The 16,155-nt window shown below is 43.5% G+C and overlaps 4 protein-coding genes across 18 annotated transcripts in view; 3 read left to right on the forward strand and 1 right to left on the reverse strand.

Moving 5' to 3' along the window:
* The window catches only part of CCPG1 (cell cycle progression 1), a 30,165-nt gene extending 22,876 nt beyond the window's left edge, over nt 1-7,289 (forward strand). For 6 of the 7 annotated variants that reach the window (XM_080396623.1, XM_080396625.1, XM_080396627.1 and 3 more), the window contains one exon: nt 727-1,472. In XM_080396623.1, coding sequence (XP_080252749.1) covers nt 727-907 — 181 coding nt within the window. In that variant the 3' untranslated portion in view covers nt 908-1,472. Of the gene's footprint in view, nt 1-726; nt 1,473-7,107 lie in introns of those variants that run through there. The other variant, XM_080396624.1, reaches the window with a different exon arrangement.
* On the reverse strand, nt 1,461-10,830 carry PIGB (phosphatidylinositol glycan anchor biosynthesis class B; the record flags this gene model as incomplete). Of its 6 annotated transcripts, none has more annotated exons than XM_080396654.1 (12): nt 1,461-1,951; nt 2,554-2,734; nt 3,482-3,692; nt 5,922-5,986; nt 7,173-7,384; nt 7,815-7,866; nt 8,287-8,427; nt 9,020-9,150; nt 9,354-9,458; nt 10,074-10,191; nt 10,462-10,523; nt 10,678-10,830. In XM_080396654.1, the coding sequence occupies 12 exons, from the start codon at nt 10,828-10,830 to the stop codon at nt 1,820-1,822; spliced, it is 1,563 nt and encodes a 520-aa protein (XP_080252780.1). In that variant the 3' UTR covers nt 1,461-1,819. The 6 variants fall into 6 exon arrangements, with proteins under 6 accessions (XP_080252780.1, XP_080252781.1, XP_080252779.1 ...); XM_080396655.1 differs by having other exon boundaries at nt 10,074-10,187; nt 10,678-10,826; XM_080396653.1 differs by having other exon boundaries at nt 10,462-10,597; nt 10,678-10,826.
* Nucleotides 10,831-11,099: 269 nt separating this feature from the next.
* On the forward strand, nt 11,100-11,650 carry LOC308067579 (protein PIGBOS1-like). The gene has a single exon (XM_080396684.1). It carries the CDS (start codon nt 11,104-11,106, stop codon nt 11,266-11,268), a length of 165 nt encoding a protein of 54 aa, XP_080252810.1. The 5' UTR covers nt 11,100-11,103; the 3' UTR covers nt 11,269-11,650.
* Nucleotides 11,651-14,179: 2,529 nt separating this feature from the next.
* The window catches only part of RAB27A (RAB27A, member RAS oncogene family), a 34,032-nt gene continuing 32,056 nt past the window's right edge, over nt 14,180-16,155 (forward strand). For 2 of the 4 annotated variants that reach the window (XM_080396679.1, XM_080396680.1), the window contains exon 1: nt 14,192-14,511. The gene's annotated coding sequence lies outside the window, so the exon portion shown is untranslated. Of the gene's footprint in view, nt 14,512-16,155 lie in introns of all 4 variants that reach the window. The other 2 variants (XM_080396681.1, XM_080396678.1) reach the window with 2 other exon arrangements.

Raw genomic sequence — 16,155 nt, forward strand, 5'->3', positions numbered from 1 at the left:
CTCAAGTTTTACGGTTTGATTTACAGTCCAAGTACTTCTTATTAATTTATTATTAAATTAACTTTAATTTGTAATTAAATACTTTATTTTTGAGAGCTTTAATTCAGTTTGCAGAAAAACAGAATCATAAAATTCATTTACTGATAATGCTGTGCAGAAATTTAGATGATGCTGAGGATGGAAATAGCCTTAATTTAGCAGGCTACAGACCCATGTCATAGAACAACACGTAGTATGAGGCTGTTTGCATCAAGAACTGCAACAAGTGAGAAATGGTGTTTTGTCAGTGCCCCCTCTTTCTGTATAAATGTACTTACTGTTCATAAAAACCTTTGAAGTGCCGATGTTTACACAAAGCATGCTTTCCTAAGGGTCTGTAAAGTTTTCATTGTTTTTATAGAATAGTAGAATAGCTGAAAAATAGATTGAGACCTCAGTCAAGAAGCACAGTAGGGATAATCAAATAGCTGTTTACCTGGCTTTAGTCTAAAGAGAACTGTGGGCAAGCAGCTGCAGAGCATTTTTATTTTTAGAAAGGATTTCTCTTAAATATACCATCTTATTGATGATTTAAACAAGTATGCCCCCCTCCCCCCATTTTGCTTACAAGAGAAAGGACTAATTAATACTAATTTAGAAGCTGCTCTTGACAATGTAACTGTTTCAAAATGTTGTTAGAGAGATGCTTTCATAAGAGAGTAATAAGCTTTTGTTTGCTCCTTGCAGTCGACCTAAAAGGCCTTCTTTTACACAAACTGAAAATTCCAGACATGAAAAACAAGCTCAGAAGTACCACCACCGTAATAAAAGAGAAGGTAAATGGCATAAACATGGTCGCACTAATGGAAGACATATGGCAAATCTTGAAATAGAATTGGGGCAATTACCCTTTGATCCGAAATACTGAGTAATTTATGGTAAAAATAAGATTAGCATTCACATGCTCTCTGGAAACTAATTGTTTTTCAACAAAGCAGCAAGATGCAAGTTTTTTCTCTAAATAACTTGATTTTTACACATTTTTGTTAAAAGGCAGAAGTCAAGCTTTCTAATTTGCATATTCTGTACTGTTGCTTTAACTGTTCTTTGGAAGTGGTAGTTTGGGTGCCAGCAGTATTGTTGCAGAAACTCGGCATGCAATGACTTGTGTATGAAAAATATGCTTAATTGCATTCCATTAGTGTAGTTCAAGCTTGAGTCATGCATAATGTACCAATAATGAACTCCAATGTTTGATATACTAACTTCATCTCATCCTTCAAAAAATAGGTCTACATTATGGTAATGTATTTGTTAGTGTTTTGTAATCTTACACTTGCTTCTTGTCTTTGGGGGGGGCAGTGTTCAAGAGCCTGTTGAATTGTGAAGAATTTGCTGTGCTGCATTCTAATCAGCTTGCTGATTTAAACACTTGAAATGTCTTGCATATCTGCATATTGTAGAAGAAAAATAAAGAGACATTGTGGGTAAAAGTCTTTATTTATAAAACAAACCTAGCATAGCTGTACAGTTCTATAAAAATGGTCCAGTCTTGTCTGCTTTCTTACTTAAGTAGTCATATGGTAACTTTGGTCTTCCTGATGTTTCCTAGTGTTGTAAGGTAGGTCAGCAACCCCACCCTGCCATACTGCTACTCAGGTTGCTTCAGGAAGAGGTTTTACATGTTTCCAGACAACCTGGCTGCCTAATCAGACCTTCCCCACTTGACTTACCCAGTTTCAGACTCAATACTCTTCCCTTTCTGCAGTACAAGATCATCTAAGCATAGTACTGCTGTGAAAAACTGATGTCATTAGGTGCTGAATCTAGAAACTGATCTTCAGGTGTGATTCATTTCAGTTTTTTTCCTGTAGACGTAGATGTGGCTTCCAACTCGTCCTTGAGGTACATGAGTGTGAAAGACAGTGGCTGTTTTCTCATAGCCCCTTAAAACTAGAAATGATGATATTTCCTGCAAATGAACATAAATAATTTCCACAGTCAAAAAGTGCAGTTGGTAGCATCAAAACAGCGTCCCAAAGTCTTCTGAAAACCATCAAGTCAACTGTCCCCTGGAAGTTTTGTCTTTTATTTTAGGAAAGACTCCTAGAAAAAGAGGTACCTATCATGTTTGATCCTGTCTGGAGTGGACATTCACCAGACACTGTTGTTTTGAGTACATGGACTTCATAAAAGAATTGATGGGAAGAGGTACTCTGACTGCAGGCATTTTTGCTTGTCACTGTTGCTTACTTAAAAGTGTATATTTCTGGGAACAGATGGCACATCTGTTTTAACACAGCTAGAGGGGAATTCCATAAAACATTATTTTATGGCCTGTAGAATTTGCACAAAGAGGGCATACATGAATGTTAAACATCTATCCCTGGAATGGTATCTATATTATGGACTAGAGGGTTCAATTTTAATTTGTGGTTTTAAAAGTTGTGGACAACGATTTTCAAAAAACTTGGAACTGTAACTCTCCCCCCCCCCCCCCCCTTTTTTAAAAAACTTTGTTAATTTTGTAACTTTACCTCAAAACTAGTTTGTTTCATCTTGCAGTTACCATACCTGTTCTAGCACACTGAAGAAGATCAAGTGACTGGGTAATAATGTATCTTTGTAAAACTCCTTATTAAGCCAGCCAAGTGGATTAGAGTAAAATAAATCTGCTTCATCAATGTAACTCTCATTTCCAGTTAGGTCCGGGGGACACTGAAGGAATCTCATTTTTAGAGGACAGTGAACATGACTAGGGAGAAAAACAAAACAAACACTTCAGGATAAACTGACCAATATCTAAGATTTGAAATGACTCATCACTTAAAGATACTTCAGTCAAACCCAAAAGTGAATAGTTGGGTATTTTTTCCCCCAGCACCATATTTTCTTCCCTCCTTTATATAAAAGCAAAAGTGTAACAAACGGATTCAGCTCCAAACTGCTGTGACTGTGTTGTTAGCAGTTCACAGAAAGCAGTTATCTTAACAAAAATACCATCTGTGTAACATCAGTTTCTTCAAAAGGTGGTTTTCCATATTAGCTTCACTGTTTATATCTGCGTTAATGTTTTGTCTGCTTGCCAGGATTTATTGCAAACTCTTTGGAGTCGTGACTTCAGTCACTGTACCTTGGAATTAAATTTCTTTACTCTCTAGCAGCAGAAGTAAAGGTAGAATTAATGCAGTTTGACTGTACAATTAGCCTTTAGTTTTTCCACAAAAGTTACCATAATGAAGCAGTATGACTTATTTTCAGAAGTCATAAGACTTACTGTATATCCTCATACAAAGCTATTTTATAAAAACTGAATAAAGTCAGACTTTTATTCTGTAGTATAAGCATTTGGCTTATTCCCCCTATTCATTTTGTATTAACTGCTTGAAAAATCAAAACTCCTCCTGTATACATTTGTCCATCTCAATGTATAAGCTTAGGAAAAAAAAAATTCTGCTTAAGTGTATGGTTTTTAATATAGTACACTTAACTAATCTAATACCTGTAAAATGGAGTAGAGTGGCACGGCATCATGAAGAAGACAAAAGCTTGTGACTGATAAGAGTTATTACAGAGTTGCTGTACGTGACTCATAACATCAAGAGAGCCTCGCTGGTGAATCAAGCCTGTATACAGGGCTGGGAGTAAGTTTGATAAAAGCAGGAAACTTGCTGCAGATTTCTTCCATGATTTCAGATGTTTCAAAGAATATCCTATAGAAACATTAAAGATAAACAAATACTAACAGTTCCACACAGTATTTTTTGAAAGTACCACAGCTTACTGGAAAACCATTACTTGGTTGATAATAATACCTTTCTTTGAGGCATTTTAAGACAGTGTTCTTTTGGTATTTACTCTTTAAATGGAAATTCAAAGGTTGACTTTGCCCTTATTAACTCTTGGCTTTAACAGTGTAATTGTTAAGCCCATAGCTGTCTTTTGAAGTACAGAATTACGATTTCAAAGCCAGTGCTTTGTCTCTTTAGAGCTTAATTTTAATTTCTTGTGGGGAAAAATAGTCCATTCAGTAGTTTGGATGAATGATATGTGGCAACTTACTGTTGTGTTCAGATTCATGCATGTCCAAGTAGAGCCAGAATAAATGGTAACTACATGTGCTCTGCTATGGTGGCTGTGGTATTCTTTTTCTCCAACATGCTGAAAGCTACAGCATTCCCTTACTTTTATTTTGGTTTTGAGCTACTATCCTAGGAAAAGCTTCCTCTTCCATCTTTTCCTATCCCCTGCCCCTTCCCCCTGACTTTTCTTGAAGGAGCTCAGGATGAAGAGCCGTTCCTTCTGATGGGAGATAGCTGTATAAACCTGTTACCCACAGCCACAACTTAGACGAACCTGGCACAGAAGACCGCTGCACGTTGTGACCAGCCATGAAACCCTTAGGTCATGTACTTGTCAGTAGTAGGAGATAAAATATTTTATGCAGCCTAGCTCTGTGAGCACCTTACTGAATCACAAGGAACAAGTTAGAGTTGGCCTGTTTCAGAAGGCAGTAACAAGTAAAATAAACTAGTCTTCAGCTGGTCTGTTCTGACAAATTGCAGATCTTTAACCTCAGATGAAAACAAAGTCCACTAATTAGCCTGTGGTTTAAATGCTAGTAGAAACATTCTATTATAGGCATTTTTTTACTGCTTTTGTGAAATGCTTATAGCTTATCTTTAAGTGTGCTTGGAAATCACTTCGAACCCACATGTGGGGTTTTTTCTGCTTTTATTTTTAATCTTTTGAGCAATGTAAAGACCTCTCTGTAACTGCTGAATTATCAGAAATAATTTTTGTAATTTTTTTCTTTACTGAAGTATCCAAACAGATGATAAATTGCTCTTGATAAATTGCATAGATGACCTCATTCCCTTATAGACACGAAAGTTCAGAGGGAAATTAACAAAAAATAGTGGTCTGATTGGCATTTTCCTGCATGTGAGGTAGAATTGGTTCACCTTAAATCTGCTATTGAGCTAAGCCAGGATACAGTACATCCTGATCTCAGCAAAGCACGAAACCACTGAAATAAGATTTACCTTTGTTTAGATAGGAGAACAGGGTAAAGAAAATTATTTTCATTGATTCATGTGGTTTGCACTTGTATTTAAACTAAAGATGTACAGCTTCACCTTCCAGAAGTTTTAATCTTTCCTTCATAACTTTGCAGCATACTAGACTTTACATCATGATTTTCCTTCTCCTATAGATACGCTACTGTAGTTAATACCTAGTTTTGTAAAATCTAAAATATTTAGGCTTTTTTCTGTGTTTAAAAGAAACACAAAACAAACCGGAAAAAAGATAAATGAATACTTTGAAAGTTTCTGCTAAAGCATTAGAAAAATCTTTGTTGGCAAAAGCAATATGCTTTCCAGTTTGACAGATTCTCTTTAAATTTTAAGTTAACTATGTTAGTTTAGGGACCTTATTCCTGTTTTAACTGCTCTAAAACTGTGGAAAGTAGCCTCCAGCTGGTGGTTGGTCAAGACAGAAAACTAAGTCTACTAATATGCCTGAATCTAGACAAAGATAATTTTAGGTTTGTCAGTAATTTTTTTGTTGTTGTTGTTCCATACTTAAAGGCGTCTGTCAGGCATATTTGAAAGAACGAGGTGAAAGAAATACTACAAAAGGAGCCAAGGAGCAAAATTCACCGTCAGGGTGGCATTGCTATAAAGTTAGGAGTCATCGAGGCAACCTTTATACTATTTTGCAGAAAGGATTTTATCCATGCTCAGGATTCTCCATCTGTGCTTCGGTCACTCGCTGTTCCTCATCTCTTCTTCCCCTGCCCCACCCCCTCTTTTTTTCCCCTACCTGGTTAGACTGGTTCTAAGAATCCCTTGTCAAAATACCTATGTTGACCATTAGTCTCTCTTTAGGTAGTAATTACAATACAGGGAAGGCTGCAAGAATTTGAAACCAATGCTTACCACAAAAAACCATGCAAAATGGTAGTACTGGATAGATGAACCTGAATTCTTTATGGCTCAGCATGCTGTAATGAAACACATAATACTAGAGCAAGAAAGTTAAGTGCATCAGTTCTTTTGACAAAACGTGTTCTGCAGCATGGAGGACTGGAAGAAAAGCACTTGCATGTACTTTTGGCATTGAAGCAGTTTAGAGTAAAAATTGTCACTTGTTAAGAACACGAGCACATTCAAATTAAGCCTTTTTCGTAAGTTTAAACCAAGCACTAATAAAAGTACCTGCCTGCTACTCTAGCAACTAAGTGGTCTGATTCTATGACTACTAGATACAACTCAGCTAGTACATCACCAGTTTGCTTCCTGTAACAAAACACAATAAAAACTGTGGATGAGAAGCAAAGATTCAAGTACACATTTGTATCTAACAAAGTAACATTCGCCTCTGCTAATGCAGCTTTACACAGTTTCCCATGCCAGCTTTTGGGGCTGTTTTGGGGATTACTGCAAGACTTGTGTCGTGGGAACCAAGCAGGTTCCTACAAGAAGAAAGGCCTAAAACCAACAGAGCTACATCCAGTTTTGAGCTGGACTGTAGAAGGTGGCATTTGTGGCCTCACTGCTGTTTGTCTGTGTTCAGTTACTACTCTAGTCTAATACCGTTTCTTACTTAGTAGTTACTAATTTGCTGTTTCTTTTCTTGTGTGAAAGTGTGTCTTACTTAATCGACAGTTAATTCTGATGCTTTAGAAACAGTTTATTTTTTCTTCTGCTTCTCAACTTAAAACGAGACGTACAGTCCTATGATAAATGTTGAACTGTGTGTAGACTTGTGAATGGAGTAAGTTTTGGCCTAAGAAGCTCTCATCTTACTGGGGACGTATTAAAAACCAAATGAAATGGTATTTTCAGTAAAAAGCATCTAGTAAACAGTTTTCCAGCTGGTTTTGTTGTTGCTTAAACACCTATTAGGTGATTGGTTTTTCATTTTCCATTGAATTTCATGCGAAATTATTTTATTTTTTAATAAGCGTCTCAGTTCTAAAAATACATGTTTGGTAACAATACAAGAAGTAGTATTACACAAAATTCTAGAAACTCTTGTATAGTTAACTGCATTTCTTGGAGTGTCTGAATAGTTTAAAGTTTTCTATCACTTAAGCCGAATGCTATGCTTTTTTTGTTCTAGAGAGCACATAAGCTTTGAAAAGAACACAACTGGGAAAGACAGTAGTTACACTTAAGATAAATTACCTGTATACCAGTACTGTCCAAATCACTGCCAGTAGAAAGATGCGGTACCTTTTTGGTGCAAGCACACAGCCGTGAATAAAGAAAGGCAGATGGGTACCCAAGATGACTGGGAGTCCCTGAGTGAAGTACCAGTGCCAAGGATGAGATCCATAAAATGTTCCCAAATTCTGCAGCACGTTGAATTTCACGAAGTTCAGCTGAACCAGTACCCACTGGAGATTTAGGGGAGGTGGGGGGAGAAAGTTAAATATAAATCCAAAGTGAAAGCCAACAGCTAAACTCAATTACACAGTCAATGCTGGCCTTAAATGATACAGCGTTACTGGGTCTTTTTCTATTAAGACTTGTCACAGAATTCCTATATTTAGCAATTAAACACAGAACTGTTTAAGTTTTGGAGTTTGTTCATAATGATTTATTGACAGCTGAGCATACTCATTTTAAAATAAGTAACAGTTCATAATTTAAAATAACTTGAGAAGTCAATGTTTAAGGGTTTATGGCTTAGGATATATTGAGAGACCATAGGCCAGACACAGTCAAAGAAATAACAGAAATTAGAGAAGTCTGAAACTTCAGTGTTAACATCAGTGTTAAAATGCTAAACCCCAACCTTTTAAAGTCAAGTTTAGAACAACTTACCTTACCAAAAAACACACGGTCAATTATTAAAGAGGTTCCTACTGTGACCAATCTGCAAAAATGGAAAGTTGGTTGCACTGATACTGCCTGAATTGCTTTTGTATCAGATTCTACTCCTCACCAAATAGCTGTCAAAACTCCCTGATTCGTGATCTTTTTTGAGATTATCCATATTCACGGCCATTTTGCAGCGGCCAGTTGCCATTGCCCAGTGACGCTGGCATAATCCCAGATTAAGCTGGAACACTGTTCAGGTCTCACCCTCATGAAATCTCTCTTAGTACTTTTTTGCCGCATATACGTTACTTCAAAAGAAGCATGTCCCTTCTTTAAACTTTTGCAAAAGAATGCTATTATTTTCCTTGGTTTTTACACTAAATCAGCTTTTTTGGGTTGTCTGCCTCTGCAGTGGTAAAATCAATTTTAGGATATGGCTGTGCACAGTCATCCTTTAAATTCAGAAAGAACTTACCCAACTGGAATGCAGTTGTGTAGGATAAGGTCTGCTTTCCTCTGTTCTTGCATAAAATGGGTGAAGACCAGAGGTATCCATGGGATAACAGCAGTGGGACGAATAACAATTGCAAGTGCTACCAAAGCTAAATACTTGCAACTAGAATGAGGGAACACAAGAAAACCAGAAGTTTATCAAAAGGTTTGGTCCATTCTTTTGCAGACAGTGACGTATCAACAATTTAAATACTGTCATGTCTTTGACCAAAAGTTTTTTGTACTGCAGAAAACTTTCTCTCAGTGCAGATACTCTGTTTTGCTTGGAAGGCTGCCAACTATGTAGTTGCTTTATTAGCAATGGAGTTGCTAACTAGAAGCACATTCTTGCTTTAAAATAGATAGCTGGTAAAGAAAGTTGTGACCACACATTCACCTATGCCTGAACCCAAACAAGCTTTTATTAACTTTTCTCGAGTTACTGCAAATTCCAGTCCTTTCAAGTATAAATTGAAGTTTCCCTTAAAGTGATATTTTGCGTTAAGGGAACTGGAGAATAGTAATTTTACATACCAGCTGTATCATGGCTTAAAAAAATTTTTAGAGGAAATACCACAATTACTGTTCCTTCCATGACCTAGAGCTCTTGCTACATGAATGAGGTGTGTTTGGTGTTAGCAGTATAAATGGTATCAGTAGACTGGCGTTATCCCAAGGCAAAAAATTATCAGTACTGTTAGTAGAAAGTTTCTCACCTGCTCCCCATCTTGGAACCTTTTATTGGATAGTAGGAAAGAGCAAACATGGTAAGAAGAGTTTCCATGGTGTTTGTTAGAGTTCTGGTACAGGAATACCATGTAAACCAGGAACACAGCTGGCAGAAGTACTGAAAATAATTATGAACAACAGGATGCAGAGGGAGAAATGTTAAAACAAATGCTGTAGTTTTAAAAGAAGGTGGTAATTCTTCACGGTGTGACTTATAATTCAGCTGTTGTTTACTGCACAGTTTACACAGTTGTTTACTGAAAACTGCACAGTTTACACAGTGGTTATTAACATAAAATTTTTTTCAAGGCTGAGACTCACCACGCACTTTGCTGTTTCTGCATTTTCAAGGTGTCGCACTAATGAGTAAAGCTTCACATCAGCAAAAGCTGCCAGCACTGCCTGTGCAAGTCTAGGGACCCATATCTACGTAAGCAGATAGAAAATCTTACTTGCAATAAACCTGTCAAATTCCAAGTTTGAAGAGAGAACTACTGAATTGGTGAGTGACTGTTCAGACATGAAAATAGTCAATTAGTGAATATTCTCTAGAGCTTTTTATTATTTTTTTTTAAATAGTCAAGTTCCTTGGTAAAACTAGTATTTTTCCCAAAACAAAGTAAGTGTAAAGTTCAACTGAAAGTGTTCAGAAATTGAAGGTAGGGTTCTTTGTCATTCATCTCCAACAGAAGTCAGAAGGGGCTGTTGTTAGTGATTTTAGTACAAATACGAAATACTTGGGAAAACTGAACCACCAAGCAATTATCATGTAGTGGCAAACTATCGGTATGAAACTCAAGGGGACTGATGGAGGCCAAGAAAAGTCCTCCGCAGCCACAGGCATCAGTTGTGACTGGAGACCTACGAATGAGTTCTGCACCCAGGCAAAACACTTTGGTCAGGCCTCTGGGCTCATACATCTGTAATCGCCAGGTTCGACGCTTTGTATTTCACCTGGACGATGATAAAAATACACGGAATTGAAATGCAATGCTTTCAAATTGGATTTTAGTAGCGGATGCGTTGTTTGATTATACTCACCAGCAACTGAACATCATCCTTGGCCAACAGCTGTAAGGTTTTGTAGATGCTTGCAAAGATCAGTGGATATGAATAGCCCCTTATGCCGCTTGCCCACTCCCAGGTCAGGTAGCCATAATTGCCAATATTAAGGATAAATCGGGAACAACCAAAACAAGAAGTTTCATTTGAGCATTGTCACCTTCTGACTTGCCCGGATCAAGACACGGACAGTTGCGGGGGGTTTCTTACAGGTCAGGCTAAGCCTTGCTGCGGCCGTGACCCTGCAGTCGCGCAGGGGCGACGCAGCAGCTCGGGAAGCGGGGTGCCGCGTCGCGATAGGGAGGGGCCGTGTCGCGATAGCGAGGGCCCGCGAGGAGGGGCGGGAGGCTGGCACGGCGAAGGATATTTGAAGACCATGCGGTGCGCCACCTCCAGCGACTGCCAGTACTCGTCCGGGACGAAGCTGGTCTGGACGAGTGCGCAGTTGAGCGCCCGCAGCGCCACCGCCAGGGTCAGCAGCGGCGCCGGGCGGCCGGCAGGGCCTGCGGGAGGAGGGAGGGAGGGAGGGCCCCGTCACCGGTTGCGCCGAGGGCGCCGCCCCCGCCCGCCCCGCCCTGCTTACCGGCGCTTCGCTGCGCGGCGGCTCCGCTGTAGAGCACCGACCGCCGCTTACGGAGCCGCACCGCCTCCGGCCGCCGCGCCCGGGCCGGCGCCAGCATCCCGCCCGCCGCCTCCATCCGCCGGGCCGGGCCGGGCCGCCCCTCCGCCGGCGCATGCGCGACCCGCGGCACTTCCTTCCGGTCGCTCCAGCGAAGGGGAGGTGCCGCCGCTCGGTGTTGTCCCCGTGTCCTTCAGGTGAGGGGCGCCGGGCCCGCGGGGCGAAGCGCTGCTGGGGCGGGGGGAGTAGGGCCTGCTGCTTCCCCCTCTCCCGGCCCCCGCTCCCAGCTCCCCGCTCCCCGCCGGGGGGTGAAGGCGCCGCCGAGGAGCGCGGAGAGGCCCGGCCGCCTCACGCCGGTGCCTGCGGGCGTGGCGGCGCCCCCTGCCGGCCATGTTGGGGCGGCTGCCGCTGCCGCACCTGGCGCTGGCCGTGACGCTCGGCGTGGCCAGCGGGCTCTACATCTACCGGCCCGTCTTCCAGTCGTCCGGGCCGCCGCAGCCCCCCGAGGGCACGGCGGGGCCGCCGGCGGCCGCCGCACCGGAGAAGAGGCCCTGAAGGAACTGTGCGAGCCGCGCCGCGGCCCTGGCGCCGTCCCCAGGGGCCGCCTCGCAGCCCGGGCCTGCGCGTCTGCCCCGGGAGGACACAGGGGCCCGGCCCCTCGGGGACACGGAGCCGTCCTGCCGTCGCCTCCGGGGCAACCCGCCCGCCGAAGATGTAACTGCAGACCCGTGTGTGTGCTACCAGTCTGTAGGGACGTGAATGTTGAAATATGTCTAAAATTCTGAATGTTTAAACATATGTCTTCACGTCTAAGTTGAAATAACCACCAGAGAACTGGAAAAAGAAAGTCGCTGTTGGACAGTTACGCTCTTTGTGGGATTTTTTGGATTGCCTCTGATCCTCCAAGTAATAAACACCATTTTTATCTGCTTGTCAAGCTCTCTGTTCTTAATGCTTCAGTTCTGTTGGGAATGTGGGTGTACGGAGGACTGAGAAGGGAGTGTTACCCAGCTTTGGTGTCCTTAGCCTATATTCATCCCTGTATATACAGACATACACACACATACAGCACGTGCATACGCACACCTTCTGTTCCTGACAAAATGAGGCTGGAGTGGCTGTTCAGGAGACACGGTTGCCTGAAAGTGGGGTTGTACTTGGAGAAGCACTTCAGTGTGTAGCTCAGTAGGACAGCACTCATCTTGCAATAGCTGTGGACATGTCTGATAAAGAGAACAGTATCTGAGAGGAGTCTCAGGGAAACGAGATGAGTAGATATTTCAAGACTTTAGTAATTCTAAAAAAACCACCTAAAACCTGCAGATCTTGGGAGAAATTTCTTTTGGTTTTAACACAAAATCTTGTTCAGGCAGCGTGAGGGAAAGAATCCTTTCCCTGGGTGCGCGCTATTTAAAGCCAGTGTCACGTGAAAAGGGGGGAGAGGGGGAATCCTCTCACCACCAGGTGTTTGATCTGTCTGTCAGCGCACCAGGAAAGCTGAGACCCTTGTGCCGGACCAGTCTGTCAGTCACGTTACAGGGACCCTTCCTTGAACAGTCCCACTGGATCTAAGGGCAATTTGACTGCCTTGTTCAGAGAAACATGCCAACAGCATCCAGGGGACCCCTCGGCGGGTCTGCTGGCTTTGTTTAAATGTGTTACCTGCTGCCGGCAACTGCTAGTGCCCACAAAGGACTCACACTAACAGTTAATGGAATAACACTCTTTATTATAAAGTTGTGACAAATTAAGATTTGTGATTGCTGGTGATAGGGGCTGTCTGCAAAACCAAGCTTGAAACGATGCACAACTGAACTATACACAACCAAAACCTTAATTACTAATGACAGCTAGAATAAGTTATTTAGCATGCATAAGTCAATGGGGGAGAGGACAGGTTCAGCCAGTTGACTGATCCCAGAAGTTGAGATGGAATCTTCCCCTCACTTCTCCACTTTTTATACTTCACAGTATATTGCATATTCATTCAGCATACACAAGATTGGTTACAAGTTTCTCGCTTCTAATGCAAATTCGTACACATCCTCAGCACTGCTGAAGTTCTCTGCTGACTATGCATGCTCCTCAAGCGAGGGTTTGCCCTCTTTCAGGGGGGCTATTTGCGTTGGAGGTCATGATCTCCTACTACCACTATTATCTTTGTCCTAATTTCAACTCATTTTCTGTTGATGTCAGTGGATTGCAACACCTTAACATCCTGTTTCCTCTCATAAACAGAACTTTCCTCACTTGAAGGCTTCTTTCTGCGTAAATTAGATAAGGGTGTTCTTTTCACTATCTGTTCTGTGTTTCTCATGCTCCCCCAAGGCTGACTACCTTGATTAGAAGTCCCTTCATAACAACTTTAGAGTGAGTTAGATTGACCTAACTTTGTGAACACTGAATCAGAGTTGGGTAATCCAAGAGTTTAGACAATTCCCCCTGCCCTGGACTTATTTCAGTCCAGGACTGGTCCACTTCCATCACATTTAGGTGTAGCTTGAGTGACTCTAGTCATAGATATTGTTGTTACTAACTGGTATCGTGTGCCCAGTGAGGTGTAGTAGTGCCGTGGAGGCAGGTAACTTTGAGATGGAGGTGGGCATTAGTATTACAATGAGATTATTTCATCTGAGGGAAGTCATTTCAGCAGAACAGTTGGCTCGGGCATGGACATGTCATGGATTCTTCATGTGACAAGCTTGATTCTTCAAGCTGGTACGCAGCTTGTCAGCTGTGTGGTGCCATTGAGTACCATTCCTGCAGGGAGCAGGACAGTGCCTGGCCACAGGGTCTCCGCTCCATCCTCTGTCACTCCTGTCAGCATCTGCTGAGCTGGCGGGATGTGTTGTTTAGGGAACTGTGGTGATGGTAGATTCTGTGCATGCCAACCATCCTGAAGGCGATAGCTGTGTTTTACCCTAAGAAACTTTTTGTAATACGCTTCTATTAGGACCCAATTTTTCTCTAATTTCCCCCCTCAAGGTGATTTTCCCACAGCTGGGAACAGCATGACAGCTGGAGGAGGCACTGCGTGGACTTTGCAGAAAGGAGCCAAGGTGGGAGGACAGCAGCAGAAGTGAACTGGGAGGTGCAGTCGAGCACGTGATAAATCCAGTTTGGACCTGAGGGAATGCCACAAGTCTGGCGAGTGTGAACACAGAACTACTACTGCGGCTTCCTTTCTTTACAGGACCAGGACAGATTGATTAACCAGCTATTTTAACAAGGCGTGACGGGAGTCCGGTAGGCCCTTTCTTAGTAAGGATGAATTGCTGGAGGTTTGTCCGTAAAGACGGCAGGTCCGAAGAAGAGGGGGTGTCCGGACTGCCGCGGGCAGGCAGGGGTGGTGGTGCGGCCGGCTGGCTCCCTGAGGCGCTGGGCGGCGGGGGCGCAGGGCCGGCCGCTCCCTCCTGAGGGACTGGAGCCAGCGGGCCGCGGGAAAACCCGCCACATCCACGGCGGGGCGTGCGTAACCCGGTACCACCCGCCGCAGCCTCCCTCGCCCCACAGGAACTGCGATTAAACTCCGAAGAGCGGGGAGGGTTACGGCTGGAGAGCCAGCCAGCCGGCTGAATTGAACCGGCCTCCTGGGTCTGAGCGGGGCGAGTGGCCGGGGGCAGCGCCTGGACCCGCGGGGCTGCGCCGTTCGCCAGCCCGCTCAGCCGGGCCGGGGGGCAGGGGCGGTGCTGCCCGCCTCCGCCTCGGGCCGTACGGGAAGTGATGCTGCCTTGACGGGAAGGGCAGGGCCGGAGGGACGCGGCCGCGGGAGCCCCGGTGACCGGGGGAGGCGAGCAGGTAGGCGGGTAGCGAGCCGGGCGGGGGGCTCTGGCCGCCATGTCGCCCTCCGAGGGGGGCGCTGCAGGGCGGGGGGCTCAGGGACACGGCTCCGCCGCAGGGGGAGTTAATGAATAGCGTCGGGACGCGTGGTTTGGGCTGCGAGTGGAATCACCGGTGGGAGGGTGACTCCCGTGCTCGCAGCGGGCGGGTGGCGCGGGGACCCCCCTCAGGGCGGCGCGGGGAGCGCGGCCGGGCCGCTCGGTACTGAGGGGTCTCAGCCCTGAGCTCCGGGGAGCCGCTGCGAGGCCGAGGCCGGTCGGCTGCTCTCCACACACCTGCACGGGTGCTTCCGCGGCCGCAAATAGTCCCTCTCAGGCCTTCCTTCGCGTGGAGCAGCCGTTTCCCGCAGCTCAAGGCGTGCGTTTCTTTTGCTCAAAAAGTGAAGTTTGTCGCATGTCTGATTAAAAAAAAAAGCCAACAAAAAACAGCCTTTAAAAATGGTAAATTGTTGAGGGAGCACTGTAAGGTGTGATTTATCTGTTTAGCCAGAATTTAGCCGTCTTGGCCTTGCTCGGGGTAAGCTAACGCCTTGATGCCCTTGGATCTAAGGAAAGTTAAATCCATCAGAAAAACAGCTTGCTTTTTCTGGCTCTGTAAGTAACGAGGTTATATTCATATATATGGTGTTTTTTTACAGCGCTGGCAAAGTAAAAAGGACATGTCTAGAACTGTCAAAGACACGAAACTTTAGTTTTTACCTCTCCTTAGAGATGCATCAGGTGTATTTTGAGCTTTCTGATCATGTGACTCCCCAAATGCTTTCCCTGATGGTTACTGCTCAGGAGTTTTTGTTAGGATAACACAGGCATGTTTGGAGTTAGCAGTTCTGCTAGGTGTTACTGGCAAGGTGATATTTCTCTATACTTATGGTTTTTATTGAAACTCTACAAAATGTTTATTGATTCCCATGACATAGAATGCATTAGTGGCACTGACCAGTTTCTAAAATCTATTCTGCCTGCCTTTTCTTTGAAATCTATCATTACGTAGACTTGCCTTCTAGCCCTTGTTTCTTTTCATAGACTTATACTACCTTTGTGACTGTTCCAAGTGTTTTCCAGACAAGGAAGAGCGTATACTACAATATGTGTTTCAAATGCTGAATTGTTAATTGTAGGAATAGTATTTGTGATGCTAAATGAATGTCTCAAAAGCATGGTTAAAAAGATGACAAAAAGAACTGCATGTTCCTGTGTTTCTAGTTCAGGGTTCTAATTTTACATCTACTTAATCTCTTGCACAAAGGATTTCTGGGTGGGGGGAATGTGCTACAACTTATGCTGGTTTACAGTTAAAACTTCTCATCTGTGACCAGATAGCTAAAACCAGACTGTAAGCTTGTTTTCATCACTATCATTAAACATGGGAGAACATAATTTTATCACTTGACTACATGTTTCCTTTTCTTTTGAAGAGAAGATTGGTGAGATAGAAGAATTTTTAAGTAGCTTTTGGTATTTACCGAAAAAAGTATTATCGTCAGTAATCTTTGTATGTCATGTCTGGATTCTTGGTTGTTCTCTTACCGCCAGGTGTCTGCTCTGCTGGCATAACGACCATTGATTATGTCAGTTTTCAGCATAACCCTAGACTTGCAGATCA

Source organism: Falco punctatus (assembly GCF_963210335.1).
Source record: "Falco punctatus genome assembly, chromosome: 7".
Classification (NCBI taxonomy): domain Eukaryota; kingdom Metazoa; phylum Chordata; class Aves; order Falconiformes; family Falconidae; genus Falco; species Falco punctatus.